The sequence below is a fragment of the Talaromyces proteolyticus genome, assembly GCF_021365285.1.
Source record: "Talaromyces proteolyticus strain PMI_201 chromosome Unknown BGW36scaffold_10, whole genome shotgun sequence".
NCBI lineage: Eukaryota > Fungi > Ascomycota > Eurotiomycetes > Eurotiales > Trichocomaceae > Talaromyces > Talaromyces proteolyticus.
Window position 1 is genome coordinate 1,843,672 of NW_025764286.1, and position 19,583 is coordinate 1,863,254.

At 48.1% G+C, this 19,583-nt stretch overlaps 7 protein-coding genes across 7 annotated transcripts; 5 read left to right on the forward strand and 2 right to left on the reverse strand.

Moving 5' to 3' along the window:
• Positions 1-205: 205 nt before the first annotated feature.
• Positions 206-1,292, forward strand: BGW36DRAFT_430964 (putative glycerol dehydrogenase Gcy1; the record flags this gene model as incomplete). The annotated part of the gene is made up of 4 exons (XM_046220908.1): positions 206-228; positions 299-427; positions 495-743; positions 797-1,292. The coding sequence occupies 4 exons, from the start codon at positions 206-208 to the stop codon at positions 1,290-1,292; spliced, it is 897 nt and encodes a 298-aa protein (XP_046069103.1).
• A 328-nt stretch (positions 1,293-1,620) lies between these two features.
• On the forward strand, positions 1,621-2,997 carry BGW36DRAFT_399937 (uncharacterized protein; the record flags this gene model as incomplete). The annotated part of the gene is made up of 2 exons (XM_046218581.1): positions 1,621-1,673; positions 1,728-2,997. 2 exons carry the CDS (start codon positions 1,621-1,623, stop codon positions 2,995-2,997), a joined length of 1,323 nt encoding a protein of 440 aa, XP_046069104.1.
• A 1,153-nt stretch (positions 2,998-4,150) lies between these two features.
• BGW36DRAFT_362755 (putative casein kinase 2 beta) lies at positions 4,151-5,086 on the forward strand (the record flags this gene model as incomplete). Its single annotated transcript, XM_046214397.1, has 2 exons — positions 4,151-4,519; positions 4,586-5,086. 2 exons carry the CDS (start codon positions 4,151-4,153, stop codon positions 5,084-5,086), a joined length of 870 nt encoding a protein of 289 aa, XP_046069105.1.
• A 399-nt stretch (positions 5,087-5,485) lies between these two features.
• Positions 5,486-6,431, reverse strand: BGW36DRAFT_302218 (Alpha/Beta hydrolase protein; the record flags this gene model as incomplete). The annotated part of the gene is made up of 2 exons (XM_046211762.1): positions 5,486-6,260; positions 6,322-6,431. The coding sequence occupies 2 exons, from the start codon at positions 6,429-6,431 to the stop codon at positions 5,486-5,488; spliced, it is 885 nt and encodes a 294-aa protein (XP_046069106.1).
• A 222-nt stretch (positions 6,432-6,653) lies between these two features.
• Positions 6,654-8,554, forward strand: BGW36DRAFT_386159 (putative eukaryotic translation initiation factor 3 subunit EifCh). Its single transcript, XM_046216991.1, has 4 exons — positions 6,654-7,010; positions 7,091-7,216; positions 7,282-7,559; positions 7,622-8,554. The coding sequence occupies exons 1-4, from the start codon at positions 6,954-6,956 to the stop codon at positions 8,199-8,201; spliced, it is 1,041 nt and encodes a 346-aa protein (XP_046069107.1). The 5' UTR covers positions 6,654-6,953; the 3' UTR covers positions 8,202-8,554.
• On the forward strand, positions 8,555-10,167 carry BGW36DRAFT_386161 (mitochondrial carrier domain-containing protein). The gene is made up of 4 exons (XM_046216992.1): positions 8,555-8,644; positions 8,738-8,927; positions 9,024-9,854; positions 9,913-10,167. The coding sequence occupies exons 1-4, from the start codon at positions 8,615-8,617 to the stop codon at positions 9,927-9,929; spliced, it is 1,068 nt and encodes a 355-aa protein (XP_046069108.1). The 5' UTR covers positions 8,555-8,614; the 3' UTR covers positions 9,930-10,167.
• A 487-nt stretch (positions 10,168-10,654) lies between these two features.
• BGW36DRAFT_430970 (uncharacterized protein) lies at positions 10,655-18,654 on the reverse strand (the record flags this gene model as incomplete). The annotated part of the gene is made up of 5 exons (XM_046220909.1): positions 10,655-11,860; positions 11,916-12,034; positions 12,090-17,697; positions 17,749-18,444; positions 18,505-18,654. 5 exons carry the CDS (start codon positions 18,652-18,654, stop codon positions 10,655-10,657), a joined length of 7,779 nt encoding a protein of 2,592 aa, XP_046069109.1.
• Between the last annotated feature and the right edge of the window lie 929 nt (positions 18,655-19,583).

Below are 19,583 nucleotides of genomic sequence, written 5' to 3' on the forward strand. Positions count from 1 at the left end.
TTTTGATCCATCTATACCATCTCCACTACAGCGCGTAGTTACTGCGGGCGTAAGCTAGTGCCCCACGATGCTCCCCTGCGTTATAAAGAGCTGTCACTCTCCTTCCAGAAATTTTGTCACTATTTCTGCGCGTCCTTCGTCGAGTACTTCAAGAGTGTGTTTTCGACCTTCAAAAGTTACTTGTACAGTATTCCAATACCGTAAAATGTCTGACTTGCAGTATACCAAGTACGCGATCAAGCTTGAAGAACCAAGTTGATTTTTTGAAAGTAACCAATCCACTAACCAATCCACGCAGGAGAACCTACACCCTCAACACGGGGGACAAAATCCCGGCTGTTGGTCTGGGAACCTGGCAATCCAAGCCCAATGAGGTCCGTGAAGCTGTAAAGGCTGCTTTGCTGGCTGGTTACCGGCACATTGATACGTGAGTGTTTCGCAATAGGAAATTGCGATGTAAAGTTTAGAGATCAGGCTGATTCTTGTCTGCTTAGTGCCCTTGCCTATCAGAACGAAAAAGAAGTCGGAGACGGAATTAGAGACTCCGGCATTCCTCGCGACCAAATTTGGATCACCACCAAGCTTGACAATACATGGCACCACCGCGTTCAGGATGGCATCAACTCATCTCTGAAATCCCTGGGCGTAGACTATGTTGATCTCTACCTAGTTCACTGGCCATCATCAACAGACCCAAGTGACAAGAAGAAGCATCTTCCCGATTGGGACTTCATCAAAACATGGTGAGTGCGGCCGGAGATATACCCAACATTTCCTCAATTGACAGAAGATATAGGGAGGAGATGCAGAAACTGCCTGCCACCGGCAAGGTCAAGAACATTGGAGTGTCCAACTTCGGCATTCAGAACTTGGAAAAGCTGCTTAATGCTCCCACGACCAAGATTGTTCCGGCCGTTAACCAGATTGAATTGCACCCTAACAACCCCTCGCCTAAACTAGTTGCATACAACACGTCAAAGGGGATCCACTCCACCGCATACTCCTGCTTGGGTTCAACGAACTCGCCCTTGTACAAGGATCCAACCCTCCTCCAGATTGCAGAGAAAAAGGGGAAGACCCCTCAACAAGTTTTGCTAGTCTGGGGCCTACATAAGGGATGGAGTGTCATTCCCAAATCAGTCAATAAGGAGCGTATCGAGAAGAACTTCCAACTTGATGGATGGGATTTGACTGCCGAGGAAATCGAGCAATTGAGTAATCTCAAAGATCGTTTCAAGGTGTGCGGAGATGCATGGCTACCTGTTAAGGTGTTCTTTGGTGATGATGAGTAGGGAAGGGGAAAGGAGACTCATCACTGTTTATATCATATAATGCAAATATTAAGTAAAATATTTCAAAAATTTAAAGGAAGCAACAAATACCCCGTACTCTCTCGAAATGTCAAATGTAACCACAACAGACAATGTTCTCATTGGTGGAGATCTTCCTGAGGGTGGGCCCGAAGTGGCGAATATCCTAGCCACAGCACCGCCACGCATGTGACATGGCCATTGGTCCCCTCGTAGATCAGGCATCTTCCATCATCTTAGTCTTCATTTCTTACTTATCAATCGCATCTTCAAATCCATCATCAGACTTGCAAGGCTCATCAAAGTAGCCATGCCGCCATCAAGCGGGCACTTGTTGCTCCCCAAGCTTTGGAGGGCAGCGAGGTGAGTAGATTCCAGCCTCTCTTATCAATTGTATCCTAATGCTAAACTCGTTAGGTTTGCCTACGAGAAGACGGCCAAGGCTATTAAAGCCAAATTTCCAGACCCTTCTCAGCAGCTACCTGCACGCCTTCAACCAGCATATGCACATGTCACTTCTCGTCAACCCATAAATCGAGCCGCCGCTATCCGACAGGCCCGCAGCCGCCAGTTCTCTACACGCGCCGGTGGCTATATCGGCTCATACGTACGTCAAGCTTCTCGTTCCTCGGCCGCCCAAAGCTCTCGCATCGGTCAAATTGTCGGCCGAATCACGACACACTCCCCTTTTACGTCGACGCTCCGTCCAAACTTGACTGGCGGCACTCTTGGCCGCACCGCAGGTGGATATTCCATCGGCGCGGGACGACTTGGCGGTGCAAGATACTTCTCACATGGCCCAGCTGCTCCTGCACAGGTCATTAGCAATGTTTCTGTCGCGATGCGAGGCTTCTGGCTTTCAGGCCAAAAAGCCCGGTTTGACGGAATTGATCCTAGTACCGGCGAAAAGCGCTTCAGGACCGTGACCGCCCTCCAAGATAAAGCACAGCGCCAGATGTCAGAAGTGCCTCGCAATGCTCCAGGTTCCTACATCGACTTCCAGCTTTCTCCAACAATTACTGCTTTTGGCAGCAAAGCCCAGAGTCTTAACTCCGAAAGCTTAATGGAGATGCTCTCCGTCGACTTCGCACGGGCTTTGAAAGATTTCGCTGCAGTCCTGAACGATCTCAAGCGTCTTGGAGCTCTAGGCGATCTTCCTGTGTCACTTGAGAACAAGTCAACGATTCGTGTGCGCTTTCCTGGCTGTGATTCTGAACAAGTAGAGCGGCTTTGCGACGAAGTTGGTGTCGAGCGAGGGCGTATCTTCCAGGATGAAGACTTCGAGTTACGCAATGGTACAGAGCTCGCTCTGTTATATCCATTTGCTCCTAGCATGGCTCCTTCACCTGTCGACGAACTCTTCACGATCCACGAAAATCCTCACTTTTGCACTGAAGATCAGCTAGATTGGCGACTTATGATGTCAGGCCAGGACTCACCATTGGACTCCAGTGATGCCAACCGCCTCAGTTTTGAGGATGTTGAAATGTTTGGAAATAACCCATGGATCTCGTCTCCATCGGGGTATTCCAGCATTGGTGTAAGCGAGCTTGGAGATCGGGTATTCTTCGCTGAACAGTCTGATGTTGGCAGCCTACATCACAATAATTCTGATTACGAAGGAGTGCAAGGAATCTACAAATTCCTGGAGCAATGCGATAGAGCCGCAGATCATTCTCAATATTAACATGGCCTTGACGGCTATCTTTTTTATCCCCTTTCTTCGGTCTTTCTCAGTTCGACGTGTCATCCATCCAAAGGACATTCGTTTTCATGGCAGGCCGTAATTTTTTTCTATTTCAATACTCCATATTGAAGGAGTAATTCACTGTCGCTGTTTTGGATGAAACTTTTCTTTTGTAAATAAGCGCCCCTGATACCGTTGATGAGTTAGTACTCGTTGTTCTATGCTATCAAAGTTGACATGATTCAATCAATCTCTCCTCTACATTACATACAAGACATAATCCCATATGGCAATCTATAAATACACGTCATAATGCCTTCCATCCAGTACAATAGAAGCCCTACGGGCGGTGACAGGATTCTGCCAGTGAAATTGCGCAGGCTCTATTCACCGCCTTGCCCCGCACTGGCTGCACTGCTCATATCACGAATATCGACACAAGACGATAGACGCTGCTGTGTTACCGCTGCGTCACTTGTTTTTGCTGCCCTCTACCCCTTCTCACTTTCGGCTATCGTCCATTCGTTTTCTCATCGATACCTGACTAAGACCGCCAAGAAAACTGCTGTTCTTTGCCTTCAATTTGCGGCAAACAGCGAAAGGAGAAAAGCAACAAAGGTAACAAAAGAACCTCGGAAATCGCCGCAAAAGTCCTCGCCAGGCCGGTCGCACTTGGTCCATTCGACAAGTGGGCGGCTATACGAGAGACACGAATAAATAGCCAAAAACGGATTCCCTACAGCAGTACATCATGGAGGACTTCAACAGTGATACCGATAGTGACTATACCAGTTACTGGAGGGACTGGGTGAGTACAATTGTTCGCGCGCACTATTTGTCACAATTATGTTCACCCTGAGCGCACTACAATTTTGTTTTTTGTCTCATTTTTTTCGTTTGCTATTTCCTTCCTTTTTTTTATATCATAGAAGACGGTTTAGCTTGCGAGAATCCGGGTAACCGGTCTCAGGGCAAGTGTTCATCAGGCATAAGCCCCTGAGTCACTATGGCAAGCTATCCGGTTACCCAAACTTTCCGAAATTCTGGATGACTCCTGTAATTCTTTATATGGATACTTCTCGCAACCCCCAGCTGCTCTTATTTCACTGGCCTTCTTGATGTGCGAGTTACTGCAACAAAAGAGTGTATCGATATGCCCTCCCATCCACCTATCAACGTCCCCCGGCATGTTGCTGAAAACCTTCGCTCTCTTTCCCTTGCCTTTCATCCAGATTCAATTTCAAAGTATCGTTTTGACCGTCCATTTATACCGCAGTTCATATCCTCCCGTGGCAATGAGTACTTCTGTGAAATCGATGAGGAATACTTGACCGATCGATTCAACTTGACGGGCCTGAACACTGAAGTTCAGTACTATCAGTACGCCCTTGACCTCATCACTGATGTCTTCGATCTCGATGCCGATGATGACCTCCGCGAGCAAATCGAAAAATCTGCTCGTCATCTTTACGGTTTAGTCCATGCCCGGTACATTGTCACTACTCGTGGGTTAGCCAAGATGGTATGTAGATCATCTCCATATTTCTTAGTTTGAGGTCATAATCATTAACCATTATATCTTGAACAGCTCGACAAGTATAAAAAAGGCGACTTTGGCAAATGCCCCCGTGTCCTCTGCGACCAACATCCTCTTCTCCCCATGGGACAGTCTGACTTACCTAATCAGAAGACAGTCAAACTCTACTGTGCGAAGTGTGAAGACATCTACAACCCAAAATCGTCCCGTCACGCGTCCATCGATGGATCTTATTTCGGTACATCCTTTCATAACATCTTGTTCCAGGTATATCCAGCGCTCGTGCCGGAAAAGAGCATCCGCCGTTACGAGCCTCGTGTCTACGGCTTCAGGGTACATGCCAGCGCCGCCTTGGCCCGCTGGCAGGATGCTCGTCGTGAAGATATGAGGGAACGTCTACACCATGCGAACATCGACGCGACTTTTGTTGAAGACAGCGAAGATGAAGAGTATGAGTTCGATGACGACAACGAAGACGATGACAAGCCCGACATTTCTAAGGAAGTCGTCGTAGGGGATCAAGCTCCTGCACGAATGGATATGGGTGTTTAAGATTATGACTCACCCCCATGAACGTCAATGTTGAACCGTCAACATGGGTCTGATGATGTTCCTCTTTCTTCTACAATATGGTTGCATATTATGGCGTTGACAGCGAAAATGGATTACTCGTGGCGTTTTGCATCATATACATTATCTTTCGAGCCAAACGGCTGTATAATTGAATATACTTTAGAATAAAATCATCCTTCAGAAATGCAACATGCGATGGGAAAGTCTAATAGATTTCTCTTTCCATGAGTACTACGAATATTGGAACCGGCTATGCAGCTTCTTTGGTCTAGGCGAGACAGTGAGATTTATTCAGTACATGTATTCGAGTTTTTTCAAGGGCTTCACATTCATCCAACATATCAATTGACATACACGGGAAATATGCAAATTCACACATCACGCATGCCTTTCAACCAGATTCTGTAACGCGTCTATTATGACACTTGCAAGTTCCTGACCCTTGCTCCAGACATCGTCATGCTCTTCCTGAAGATCCTGGTGCAAGACCAATGTCCTTCCGTCAGCTAGACTTTCCCAATTCTTCAAAACCTTCCCCATGACTAGCCCCTGAGGTAGATTAATAAGTGAATCCCCTGTCGAACTGGCTACGACCGCAACTTGGCCTGTTGACCATCCAGAGGCAACGCCATCCGACCTGCCGACTTTCCCCGGGCTGACTTCATCCCAAACATCCTCTTCGGCGCCAAACGCCCGTGTGATAAATTCATTTACAGAACCATACTGTTTGAAATCGTCTCGGAGCAGCCGAAGGTCGTAAATACCACAAGCGCCGACTATAGCCTTTGGCTTGGGTGCTGTGCTTGGATTTGCTCCGCTCACTCTGCCCATGACTGTCTGAAAAGCCAACGTTGCTCCACAGCTATGGCCAACGAGAACGTAATTCTCTCCAATGCTGTAGTTGTCTTGTAGGAACTTGAGTGCGGCCTGCACGTCGTGCAGATGATCTGGATGCTCGGCAACACGAAGCTGGGTGTCTGGTGTATGCTTCGAGTCTTGTGGAAAGTCTGGATGCGGGCTCAAGCGATAGTCTATAGAAGCGAAAGCAGCTACGTGGTTCTGTACCAGAGGGTTGTTACGCAGGACTCTTTCGGTAGATTTAAATGAGCTTGCGAGGATGGTGGGATCTCTCCAAGCACCACCGTGAATATATCTATACAACATTGTGTTTAAGTGATTCCTTTCTTCTTCTTAGAAATGGTTTATAGACGTACACTATCCAATAGCGTTCTTTATCAGTTTGGCCGAAGTTTTCTGATACTTTCGAAACATGAATCTTTTGGAGCTCATGCGGGCCATAGTGGAATGTCTCTATGGGAGACATGTTTGACTCTGATATTTAAGGACCTCGGATGTTTAATCACGCAAGAAACTATCCGTGAATAATGTAGAGATAGCTTCATGATCCAAAAGCAACAATAACGCAGTTGCAACACTTTCCATGTTTGACTTGTATGAAAAGCACTAAACCCTTTATGGACACTAACAGATGTTCGTAGAACGAGAGAGCGCCAAGGCAGCTTCATCTCTCTTCTCCCTCTTTTCTTTTTGTCTTCTTCTCATACACAGAGCCATCAGATTTTATCCTAATTTACTCTAACAGGTCTGTATTGGACAAGAACCACTCTCTGTCCTTACACCTGTATAGTGTGTCTACGGTTCTTTCTTGGCACGCTATCCCTGTTCTGGCTTTAGGCGGTCAAATTATCGCCATGCCCACACAAACCGGAGCCGATAGTGTCGACGGCGACAGAGACACAGCACGCAACGACCTCTGGCTCGACAGTACTCCGTCCGCTATATACAAGATGGCCGAGTGAGTATAGCGATAGTTATTAATCAAACGATGCTAACATTACATAGCAAAGATGTTCCTCTCACGACCGTCCAGGTCGAGGCCTTGGTATGAAAAAAAAATCTCCTACCCCTCGTCGCCGCCGCGACCGGTCAGTTCAGAGACTAATTTGTTTTCGCGAAAAAAAGGTGGTTATGAAAATCATTAAACATAGCTCACAAACCTTCCCTACCGTTGCTACCGGGTCCCTTGTCGGTTTGGATGTTGGCAGCACCCTGGAGGTCACGAACACATTCCCGTTCCCCGTCATTGAAGTGCCCCCGAGTCCCATTTCGATTCAGCCACTCCAAATGCTGCTGCTGCTGCCCCTCGTGCGAAGGCAAACACTGCCTATCAGGCCGAAATGATCCGCATGCTTCGCGAAGTCAATATCGATGCCCAAAATATCGGATGGTATACTAGCGCGAACATGGGCAATTTCATCAACTTGAATGTTATCGAGAACCAATTTTTCTATCAAAAGGAACTCAACGAGCGCACTGTTGCTCTTGTCCATGACGTTAGCCGTAGCGCTCAAGGTAGCTTGAGCCTGCGTGCATTCCGCCTTTCCCCGCAATTCATCAATGCTTTCAAGGAGAACAAATTTACTTCGGAGCAGTAAGTGGCTTTATGTCTAGTTCTAGCAATTGTGTTTTGATCGTTGACCATATCTCAAATAGACTTCAAAAATCCGGCTTTCGCTACCAAGATATCCTCGTTGAACTGCCAGTCCAGATCCACAACTCGCACCTCCTCACATCTTTCCTCCACCAGCTGCCATCTCCTTTACCGTCGGAGCCTCTAGACCTTCCGGTGTCTCTTTCAGCACTCACCAACGGACCTATCGCACAGTCGAACACTCTGACGCCTAACTTTGATAACTTGTCGTTAAGCATCGACCCATTCTTGGAGAAGAACTGTGATCTGCTTTTGGATGCCATTGAAACACACCACACTGAGAACAACAACTTCCAATACTACCAGAGATCGCTTGCTCGTGAGCAACAGAAGATTGCCGCCTGGCAAGCCAAGCGCAAGGCCGAGAACATCAGCCGAGCGACACTCAAGCAACCCGCCCTGCCAGAGGATGAATGGCAACGGCTATTCAAGCTCCCTCAGGAGCCTAGCCGACTGGAGAGCATGCTCAACAGCCGACAAGTGGAACAGTATTCTCACCAAATTGACGGCTTCGTTTCTTCGACAACTGGTAAGATGTTTGCTGTCAAGGGTAATCTTCTTCCTGGCGAGGTCAATGAATAGATGATTCATGTTTAATTCTTTTCAATTTTTCTTCTCACGGATTTTCTCTTTTACTTTATTTTGTCGATGTGGGCATTTTGCATGACTCTACGGCGTAGGAAGGGGAAAATATGTATCTGTGACTGTCCATATCTGGCTCCTAGAACCTAATGACTATTAGAGATGGAGACGAATGACCAGTAAAATATTCAACGTTATACTTCATTGTTCTCAAATAAACCTTAGGAACTGATTAACACTGATCTACTGCTTTGCTCTTGAAGCCTAAATGGGTATCAGGCTTGCAGAACGGTTGATCTTATCATGTCCCCACAAGGGTCCGATAATGTACCTATGACCTCATTTCTCCTCGAGTCGGTGTCGTTCTTACAATCACGGATTGCAATATTTGAATTAAACTTGTTGCTAATAACATGCCTAACAGCAATACGGACATTTGGGTTGTATGTACACCTTCATTGGCTTTCAAAACACAACAATCAAAAAGACATCATGAGAAGCCTCGTCCAAACTAACCCAAAATCTTCCTTTCATAGGCTGGTGCAATAGCTGCTTTCACAATCGACTTTGTTGTTTACCCTCTTGATACCCTGAAAACGAGGATTCAATCACCGCAATATAGGAATCTCTACATAGATGCGGCCACGGGCGGTGTTCGGCGGGGCGTTCTTTTCAAGGGTTTATATCAAGGAATATGGAGTGTTGTCGTTGCTACGATACCCTCGTGTAAGACATTCCCTTGCCAATGACCCCCTTGTATCTTTCCAGAAGATACAGTTATTATACAAGAAGATTCCTAATGCAAAGAGCTGGGATTTTCAGCGGGAGCATTTTTTACAACATACGAAGGTGTCAAATATACACTTAATTCCACGTCGAAGCTCTCATCGGACCATCCTGGCCGAGATTTATTACCATTCAGACACTCTCTTCCAACACCGGCTGTGAATGGCATTGCGTCGTCGGCAGCAGAGTGTGTGTCATGCTTCATTCTCACGCCTGCCGAGGTGTTGAAGCAGAATGCACAAATGGTTAGTACTTCCACATCCATGACGGCCAGTAATCATGAGTCAGAAAGTCAAGAAGAAGGTAGGGCAGGTGGGAAAGAAAAGAAGAACATGAATGCCACAATGCGCGCTCTATCTAAATTTCGTGACCATCCAATCCAGTTATGGCGCGGTTATGGAGCTCTCGTAGCCAGGAACCTACCTTTCACGGCTATGCATTTCCCACTCTTTGAGCATCTGCGGGAGCATATATCGAAAATATGGCAGGAAAAACGACGAGATGGTTCAGAAATTGGTGAAATTGCTGAGAGAGCAGTTATCACTGCATTCAGTGCCGGAATCGCTGGCGGGTTTGCAGCAGTTGTTACGACACCAATCGATGTGGTTAAGACGAGGATTATGCTTGCGGCTGGAAAGCAGAATGAAGACTCGATTAACAACAAGGCTTCGACAAAAGGAAATAGAATGGGTGTAGTGACAGTTGGACGTGAGATTTATACAAAAGAAGGCGTCAATGGTCTTTTCAAGGGTGGAGCGCTGAGGGGAGGTTGGACGGCGATAGGATTGGGGTTATATCTTAGTGTTTACGAGAGTGGTCGTATGTATCTTGAGAAGAGGCGGGAGATTAAGGATAAAAGAAAGCAAGGTAATGAGGCAAAATTTCTTATATCTTTTTCATACGATTTCTAATAATGTTTTGCCAGGCATTACCTTAGTCTGAGGTTTGAGCACGACTCCAGATGATATTTCATGAACTACTTTCAGCCTTGTCAGCATAATATTTTGAGATATAGAGTATACTATACATTAATGGTGTTCAAATTTTAACATCATGATGATTTTTACTTGTATGTAGTCTGCTTTTCCTGCAATGTTAGGGCTGGGGCTACAGGCCTAATAAGGTGATATTAATTTTCAGCACAATTGGTGTGTAAAGAATGTGCATGTCTCGAAAAGGCGGTTCGATATTGGCAATCATTAAACAAGCTTGCAAAAAGTAAATACATGAGTTTTAAAAACATTCAGTTGTTCAAAATAGTTAAATCACAAATACATAAGTAAACCTGTATATCTTAAAACTTGGCATCTGTCGTTATCTTTGTAAGTAACCCAGGGGTCTGGCCCGCAGATATACAACTGAAAATCAAATATCATACCTTGCAATCAATATAAAATCAATTTCCACGTGTTTTGCTCTTTCCCAATAGACCCGCTTTATCAAATATAAACAAGTGGACAAGAAAATATAGCCAAAAAGAGTACATAATGGGGTATTGGTCGTAAAACAAAATCAGTGGTAACAAAACCCGAAGACAGAATAAGACGCCATCGCTTCAACTCCAAGTCATAAAAATCAGAGCAGTCACAATAACGATGATAGGTAAAAAACCACAGGCATAAACGAGAAACATGCCTCCAATATGCATCTCAAAATTGGGATTTGAGTTAGATTTTCGTCAATTTCTTGAACCAGCTCGTCCGCTTGGTGCTTGGTGCTCGAGAAATTGGAGCCTCACGGGGTCTGCTGCTACGTTCGCGCTCATAGTCGCCACTACCAGAGCTACTCTTTACAGGCCGACGAGATTCACGTCGACCATTGCGCATATCTTCAATTTCTTCGTCCGTCATACCAGGATACTTCGAACGTCGACGGGCTTGGCGACGAATCCTTCGCCGTGCCTCCTCGTCAGAGGATAGCGAGTGTGAATAGGCATTCTCAGCGCTCGGGGGAACGTCCAGGACAGTGGGCACGATAGGGGGGGCCTCGGGAGGGTCCATGACCTGGGAGTTGATCCAGGAAGATGTCTTTTCTTTTCCAGGAACTCCATAGCCACGTGGAGCTTCAGCTGGATCCGGTGCCATTGATTTACGACGGGAAGTTCGGGGAGGCTCATCTTCTGAGCGGCGCTCTGAGCGCCGTCGCTCTGCCTTCGAGACACGTCTAGAAACCCCTCCATTCATCTCTCCTGCATCTCGCGTGCGCCTTCTTTCACGTCGCTCGGCAGCCTCTGCTTTGGCACGCATCTCGGCCTCCCTTGCCTCTTGTTCTTCTTTCGCGCGTCGTTCCTCGCGTGCTGCGCGTCGAGCTCGCTTTTCTTCACGTCGTTGTGCTTCCCGTTCCTCTTCCTCTCGGATACGCTTTTCACGTTGCTCTCGGGCCCTTTCTTTACGAGCACGACTTTCTTCAGCTTCTTTGAGCTCCGCTTCGCGAGCTTTCTCTTCTGCTGTTCGTCGACGAGCTCTCCGTTCTGCTTTGCGAGCAGCATCAGCATCAGTTGCTTCTTCATCAGCCATAACGGGGCCAGCATCAGTAGTAAATCCTTCGACATCGGTGTCAGGCTTCACAGATCGACGTCGCTCACGCTTTGCTCGTTTATCGTCCCTCTCTGTTTCCGTCATATCCTCCCGGCGAGGTCGAGATTTCCGCCGCTGGGGTTCTGGCTTACTTGGCTTCCTTAATGAGCCAAACAAGCCCATCAAGCCTCCAGTTTCCGGCTTTTTGGGTACCGCTGCTGGCTTTCTTGGACGGCGTTCTTTCGTAAGGGGTTCAACAAATGCCAGGTCATCTGGGCCAGAAATTACACCTGCACTAGGAGGACTTTGTTCTGCCTCAACTATGACAGCGTCTTCCTCGATTTCCTTGTTTTTGGACTATAACATGTTAGCAACAGCAGACACGGACTCCAAATTGTGTTTTTTAACTTACCATTCTCTTAGACTTCGACCTAGACGGCTTGGTTTCCTCAATGGTTTCAGTTCCAACCTCTCCATCAACCATGACGAGATCTTCCTCGTCAATATCAAGCGGGTAAGGATCACGAACACCTGCAAGCCACCGTTAATGTACAGTTCAAACAAATGGCTACTTTATGATACTTACTGCGTCGTTTCTTCGTTCCCGTACTCTCTCGCGCTCCTCTAGATGGCTTCACGCCCATCAACTTGGCTGCCTTTTCAGATATTTCTGGCTTGTCGTCCGGAGGTGGTGAGAGAAGTCCAGTATCCTCAACATCAACTGATTGTCTTCTCGATGTCGCTCGAGAAGTACCTGATTTCCTGACAGATTTGCTTCTAGAGGGTGGCGGACCACCTGAAAGAAAGTTGGAGAATCCCATACCGGATCGACTCTGGCGTTTGTTCCCTGCCAGCTTATCCTTATCGGACGACGAAGATTTCTCTATCTCGTTTTTGTCTGTCTCGTTCTCAGAATCGCGCACCCTACGTTGTCTCGTTGCCTCCGATTTCGATCTAGACAACTCCGGGGGCTCCTCTTTTGTGGTAGACTGGTCGTCTTTCTCAGCTTTGCTTGACCTTTTAACTGGCTTCTTCGGTGGTGCTGTTGCTCCCCAGAGTGCCCAAGCCCCTCCTGCTGTACGATCAATCTTTGTACGTTCCTTCTTGGAAGATTTAGTCGAGGGTTCAGGAGGCGGCGTAGGGGGGCTGCGAGCGTCGCCGGGTTCTTCGGCGCTAATATTGTCTATCGTAAAATCTTCCACGAGAGGTTCTGGCCTAGGAGATGGTGCACGTTTGGAAGATTTCGTCGCGACGGGGGATTTCTTTAATCCAGATGATTTCTTGCTCTTTCTGGACGCTTTCTCTGGCTCGGGTGGGGCCACTTCTGGCTCAACCTCTGGATCCGGGTCGGGCTCTGGAAAGCTACCAGGAATAGAATCGCGAGAAGCCTCCTCCTCCACAGGCTCTGGAGTGGGTGGCTTCGGTACAGCCTTTCTGGTTGTTGATGACTTCGTCAACTTCGACTTGGTGCTGCTCTTCTTGGGTGGCGGGTCCTCCGGGGCTGGCTCAGGCGCCAGGGGTGGAGGCGGAGGTGGAGCTTCAATGTCAGCGGGGGGTTCTTTGGTAAGCCTCCTGTCTTTTTCCTTGTCCTTTTCCTTCTCCCTGGCTTTTTCTCGCTTCTGTCTCTCCAGAGCCTCGATGCGCTCAGCGACAGAGAGTCGCCCCGACGGCTTAGTTGTTTTGGACGTGGCTTTAGGCGGGGGCGCGGCTGGCGCGGATGTTTCGTCCAATAAGAGCGCGTCTGGCGCTTCAGAAGTACTTCCAACATCGATAAGGAGGTCTTCAACCAACGACGTTTCTTTGGGTTTCTCCTCCTTGGATTTGGTTTTCGTAGTCGGTGTAGCACCAAAAGATGCCCAAAATCCCCTCACTGATTTAGCAGGAGTCTCTTCAACCGGTTTTAACGAATCCAACAAATCCTCGTCCTTGTTCTTGGAGCTCGAAATTTTAGTGTCCTCGAGCTTGGTTGTCTTTGAAAGAACTCCCTTCTTAAATTTAGAAGATTTGATCGGAATATCTCCCCATGCGTCATCGTCTAAAAAGTTTTCCAAATGTGGCTCTGGTGTCAGACCCTGGGCAGGCGGCGTAGGCGCAGGAGGCGGTGGAGCTTCAAGTAATGAATCCATAATCGGAGCTTCCCCACGAGGTGGAATCCCTTTCTTCTTCGCTTCTTTTTCCTTTTTCTTGCGCTCTGTAGATGTCCATGCATCCCAACCAGTCCAAAAGTCATCTTTTGGATCTTCTACAACCGCAATTGGCTCAATTCTGGGAGCCTCGGGAGCTTCTGGAAGAGATTCAATAGCAGGCAATTCCCGCCGTGGTGGAATGCCCCTTGTATTGGCTTCTTTCTCCTTCTTTTTGCGTTCTTTAGGGCCCCAATCATCCCATCCATCCCAAAACTCATGATTACGTGGAGGTTCAGGTTGAGGCTCGGGTTCAGGCTCGGGTTCAGGCGCAGCTTCGACAATCTCTTGTCGTGGAGGAATACCCCTTATAATTGCCTCCTTTTCTTTCTTCTTGCGTTCTTTAGAGCTCCAATCATCCCACCCGTTCCAAAACTCATGATTTTTCACAACTGCTTCGGGAACCGGCTCCGGCTCAGGGTCTGGCACAGGTTCCGGCACAGGAATCTCTATTCGTGGTGGGATGCCCATTAGCTTCGCTTCCTTCTCCTTTCTTTTGCGATCTTTGGAGCTCCAATCATCCCATCCATCCCAAAACTCATGATTACGTGGAGGTTCAGGTTCAGGCTCGATTTCAGGCTCGGGTTCAGGCGCAGCTTCGACAATCTCTTGTCGTGGAGGAATACCCCTTATAATTGCCTCCTTTTCTTTCTTCTTGCGTTCTTTAGAGCTCCAATCATCCCACCCGTTCCAAAACTCATGATTTTTTACAACTGCTTCGGGAGCCGGTTCCGGCTCAGGGTCTGGCACAGGTTCTGGCACAGTTTCTGGCACAGGAATCTCTATTCGTGGTGGGATGCCCATTAGCTTCGCTTCCTTCTCCTTTTTTTTGCGGTCTTTGGAGCTCCAACCATCCCATCCATCCCAAAACTCATGATTACGTGGAGGTTCAGGTTCAGGTTCGGGTTCAAGCTCTGGTTCAGGCTCGGGCTCTGGTGGAAGTTCCATACGCGGTGGAATATTTTTCTTGATAGCTTCCTTTTCCTTCTTTTTGCGTTGTAGAGGGGTCCATTCATCCCAGCCATCCCAGAACTCGTGATTCCTGGGTTTCTCAGGCTCAGGCTCAGATGCAGGTTCTGGCTCCACGTCTTCAATGAGCACTGGCTCAGGTTCAGGAGGGAGGTCTTCAATCCGTGGCGGTATACCCCTCTTCACAGCTTCCTTTTCTTTCTTTTTCTTTTGCGAAGAGGTCCATGTATCCCAGCCCTCCCAGAATTCGTGGTTTTGAGGTTTCTCAGGCGCAGGTTCCGGTTCAGGTTCCGGCTCTACTTCTTCAATCAGCGCTGGTTCTGGCTCCGGTGGAGGTTCTTGGCGTGGTGGAATGCCTTTCTTCAAAGCTTCTTTTTCCTTCTTTTTACGTTGCAGAGGGGTCAATGTATCCCAGTCATCCCAGAACTCGTGATTCTTTGGTTTCTCAGGCTCTGGTTCCGGTTCCGGCTCTGGCTCCACGTCTTCAATTAGTATCGGCTCCGGCTCCGGCTCAGAAGGGATTTCAATTCGTGGCGGTATTCCCTTTTTCACAGCTTCTTTCTCTTTCTTTTTACGCTGTGAAGGAGACCATGTGTCCCACTCGTCCCAGAACTCATGATTCTTAGGTTTCTCTGGCTCTGGCTCAGGTTCGGGTTCAGGTTCTGGCTCAGGGGCAAGATCCTCAATCAATGGAGGAATACCTCTCTTGACTGCTTCCTTATCCTTCTTCTTGCGCATAGTGGAAGTCCAACCCTCCCAACCATCCCAGAATTCATGGTTTTTCAGTTTCTTATGTTCGGGTTCTGGCTCAGGCTCAGGCTCAGGTGCGGGTTCGGCTTCAGGCTCCGGTTCTGGCTCAGGGGTAAGATCCTCAATCAAAGGCGGAATTCCCTTCTTGACTGCTTCTTTGTCCTTCTTCTTGCGCATCGCAGAGGACCAGCCCTCCCAACCATCCCAGAATTCATGATTCTTCGGTTTTTCAGGCTCAGGTTCTGGCTCAGGCTCCGGCTCGGGTTCTGGTTCTGGCTCAGGGGTAAGGTCCTCAATCAAAGGCGGAATTCCCTTCTTGATTGCTTCTTTGTCCTTCTTTTTGCGCATTGCGGAGGACCAGTCCTCCCAACCGTCCCAGAATTCATGATTCTTCGGTTTTTCAGGCTCAGGTTCTGGCTCAGGCTCCGGCTCGGGTTCTGGTTCTGGCTCAGGGGTAAGGTCCTCAATCAAAGGCGGAATTCCCTTCTTGACTGCTTCTTTGTCCTTCTTCTTGCGCATTGCGGAGGACCAGTCCTCCCAACCATCCCAGAATTCATGATTCTTCGGTTTTTCGGACTCAGGTTCTGGCTCGGGTTCTGGTTCGGGTTCTGGTTCTGGCTCAGGGGTAAGGTTCTCAATCAATGGTGGGATTAGTCTTCTGGCTGCTTCTTTGTCCTTCTTCTTGCGTATCGTAGGGGACCAAGTCTCCCAACCATCCCAGAACTCATGATTCTTCGGTTTTTCAGGTTCGGGTTCGGGTTCGGGTTCAGGCTCAGGAGCTGGTTCTGGAATTTCGATGCGAGGGGGGATTCCAAGCTTAACAGCCTCTTTCTCCCTTCGCCTGCGCTGTAGTGGCGTCAATAGATCCCAACCGTCCCAGAACTCATGGTTCTTCGGTTTTTCAGGTTCAGGTTCGGGTTCGGGTTCAGGCTCAGGAGCTGGTTCTGGAATTTCGATACGAGGGGGGATTCCAGACTTGAGAGCTTCTCGTTCCTTTTTTCGGCGCTGCAATAGGCTCCATGAGTCCCATCCATCCCAAAATTCATGGTTTTTAGGTGGCTCAGGTGTAGGTTCTGGTTCTAGTTCTGGCTCAGGCTCGGGAATCGTTTCTGGAATTTCAATGCGAGGTGGAATCCCTTTCTTTACAGCCTCTTTTTCTTTCTTCTTGCGCTGTGTAGATGTCCATTTATCCCAGTTGTCCCAGAATTCATGGTTTTTGAGTGGTTCGGGCTCCGGTTGGACTTCCGCTTCTGGAACAGCATCGGTCACGAATGAAGAAATCTCCTCCAAAAGACCCTTTTTCTTTTTCTTGCCAGCAGCTCCCCAGCCGCCGAACCAGTCAGTTTCGCCTGCAGCAGGTTCTGCGGTCGGGATAGGATCTTCAATCGCCTTGGCTTTGTCTTTCTTATTCGCGCCGATTTTCCAGCTCCATCCAGTATCCTCATCGACCTCGGTGGCCTTGCTCGTGTCATTCTTGTCCGTAGATTCAAATGCAGTCCAAACGTCCTCAACTTTGCTTTGCACTGGCTCAGGCTCTAAACTTTTCTTCGAGGACTTTTTTTTGTCCTTTTTTGCTGGTATAGCCCAAACATTGTCAATTACTGGCTCAGCAGGTGGCTCAATTGGTTGTTTCTTGTCGTCGTTGACTAGGGCAGCCCAAATATCATCAGTTTGAGTCGGCTTCGCGGACACGGGTTCTTCGGAAATTGATCCAATTGCTTTGGTACCTTTCGTGTTCTTGTCTTTGGTTGCCCAAGCAGCCCATACATCATTAGTCCCCTGTGAAGCTGTCCCGGCAGTCGCAGAAATTGAATCGCCCTTCTTCTTTGCGCTCCATGCTCCCCAGTCTTCAGAGTGCTCCGGTTCTGGTGTAGGTTCTTCAACTTCCCCCTTCTTTTTCTTCTTGTCTTTCTTGGTCACGGAAGTAAAGTTGGCCCAATCATCGTCATCGTTGTTCTGCTTTGAATCGCCAATATCACCAGTGCCAGGACTTCCGAGATCGCCAAAATCAAAACCCAGTGTGGTCTTCTTCGTTTTCTTTGAGCCTGACAAATTCCAAGGATTCTCATCTTTGCTGGGTTGCTCCTTTGTGGCGGAAGTAGAACTATTATCGAGTGAGCCAAATCCCCATTTATTGCCGGTATTCCAATCTTTTCCCCACCCTCCAAAACTGATCCCCCCTCCACCGGAGCTGCCTTTCGTCGGTTCAAAACTTAGATCGAGCTGCGGCGCACCATCGTTCAGACTGATTTCTTGGAAATTATTACTTTGATCCGTCGGGTTTGGATTAAGCTGCGTCAGAAATAAGCAGATATATCTCTATCCGGAGGATGGCGCTCTTACCAGATCTTTTTTCTTCTTATCTTTCTTGCCCACGGTGTTAAATCCTGCCCACGTATCATCTTCAATTGCGGCTTCCGCATCATCTGCCCAACTGAGGTTATTGGCGTTTGTACCAGCAGCTGCCGCTTCCTCTTCCTCCTTTCTCTTTCGCTCTTCTTCCTCCTCCTCTTTATTCTTCTTGCTCTTCTTCTTGCTGCTGCTGACATTCCAACCGCCCCACGGTTCTTCATCGCCGCCACCACCACCTCCACCATATTCGCCTCCATCACCTGCCCCATTTCCACCTGTATTATTTCCGCCACCTACAGCATCATTGTCTTTTTTCCCTTTATCTCCATCGCCTGTTGAAGACTCCTGTGGAGGATTTCTTGCTTGTTGTTTGGCCTTTGTCTTTTTACCATGTTGGCGGAAACCATGAGTACTGTCGAAATCAATTGAAGGTGAGGCAGATGATTTTGGGCGGTCTTGGTAGGGTTTGCGAGAGGGTAAGGGAGGCGCAGATTCATGATGGAACGGTTTCGCTTCGGCCCGCGCGGGAAGTGAAGAGTATTCCGGCGGTAGGTCGTTGAGGGCATCATTGTAGGTGGGTGGAGGAGTCCTGTACCAAGGTACCTCCGCATGGTGCGACGTCAGTTCGTTGACCAAAGCAATCGCCCTGAAGAGCGCTTGTTGATAGGACGTGGAAGAAAAAAGGCGCTGTATATGTTAGAGAATGAAAAATAGTAGTTTCATAGTAATCGCCGGGCAGTGACGTACCGAGTCTATCGGTCTCCGAGATTCAGCATCGCGCGTGCATCCAGAAATCTCCGCCTTTTTGCCTTCTATTCGGTCGCTCTCTCGCCCTCTCTTATGTCCCGGCCACGTCCATTGTGGCTCTCTATGCCATTCATTGCGCACCACATCCATGCCGCTGTAAGGACCAGAAGCTACCTCCAAATCAAGTTACGTCTGGGAGGAATCAATTTTCTTGGCCTTAAAAGACCCGTATCCGCAAACTCGCTCGTCGCAGGAAGATGAGCGACCATGGATGGCGGCCAAGTACGAGATCAGCAACCCAAGCTTTATTCAACGTAGAGAAGTTTCAATCTGAATAGATTTATTCGAACACGAATCGCCCGTCAGAAGCGCACAACTCGTCTAGCTAGCCGCGTGCTGCGTGGAGGCAACAAGTGAAAACGTGAAAATGTGAATGTTTGCGAGTTAAATTCGGCCGCGATCAACAAACACAAACAATCACTGTGTATAGTTCCAAACCCTTCGTTGGAGCTATTGAATTAGTGCAGATCCAAATCAATTCATCACCGATGAAGATTTAACAAGTTAAAGCAAAATTCAAAGAGATCCAGAGTATAGGAAATGTTCGGAGGCCAAGGCGGTCAAGAAAAAAAAACGATGCTCTTAGATCACCGACTTGCCGGGGGGGCAATGACAGAGGATCTACACTGCCCGCACGTCAATCGGAATGTGATTCTGTCGCCAGGAGCTACGGAGTACAGCGTATCAAGGATGCAGATTCCTCGAATGTAAAATTTTCGGAGTCACCACCTGCCACTCTTTTCTACCAAGAAGCTTCAATCAGAGAGACAGCGCCCATTCGTTGCCTAACTGGCTATTACTTGAATGGGGGAGCCACTAACAGGCAGTTTCCGTAGGTGATGATTAGCTCGGCCGGCGCTGATTCCTGTAAGAATATGTGGGCCAGTCACGGAGAACGGAGGGGGGGCTGGGACGGATGGCAACCAACCACAACAATTGGACGGAAGAAGAAAATAAGAGGCGTACTGAAAGAGCAACAAATGTTAGTGGTGTCGTGGTGTCGAGGTGTCGTGGTGGTG

Coding starts and splice junctions, on each gene's coding strand:
- BGW36DRAFT_386159 (XM_046216991.1), top strand. CDS start 6,954: ATGCTAACATTACATAGCAAAGATGTTCCTCTCACGACCGTCCAGGTC. Junction 7,011..7,090: donor CCGTCCAGGTCGAGGCCTTG/GTATGAAAAAAA, acceptor CGCGAAAAAAAG/GTGGTTATGAAAATCATTAA. Junction 7,560..7,621: donor AACAAATTTACTTCGGAGCA/GTAAGTGGCTTT, acceptor TATCTCAAATAG/ACTTCAAAAATCCGGCTTTC.
- BGW36DRAFT_386161 (XM_046216992.1), top strand. CDS start 8,615: ATGCCTAACAGCAATACGGACATTTGGGTT. Junction 8,645..8,737: donor GCAATACGGACATTTGGGTT/GTATGTACACCT, acceptor TTCCTTTCATAG/GCTGGTGCAATAGCTGCTTT. Junction 8,928..9,023: donor CGTTGCTACGATACCCTCGT/GTAAGACATTCC, acceptor TGGGATTTTCAG/CGGGAGCATTTTTTACAACA.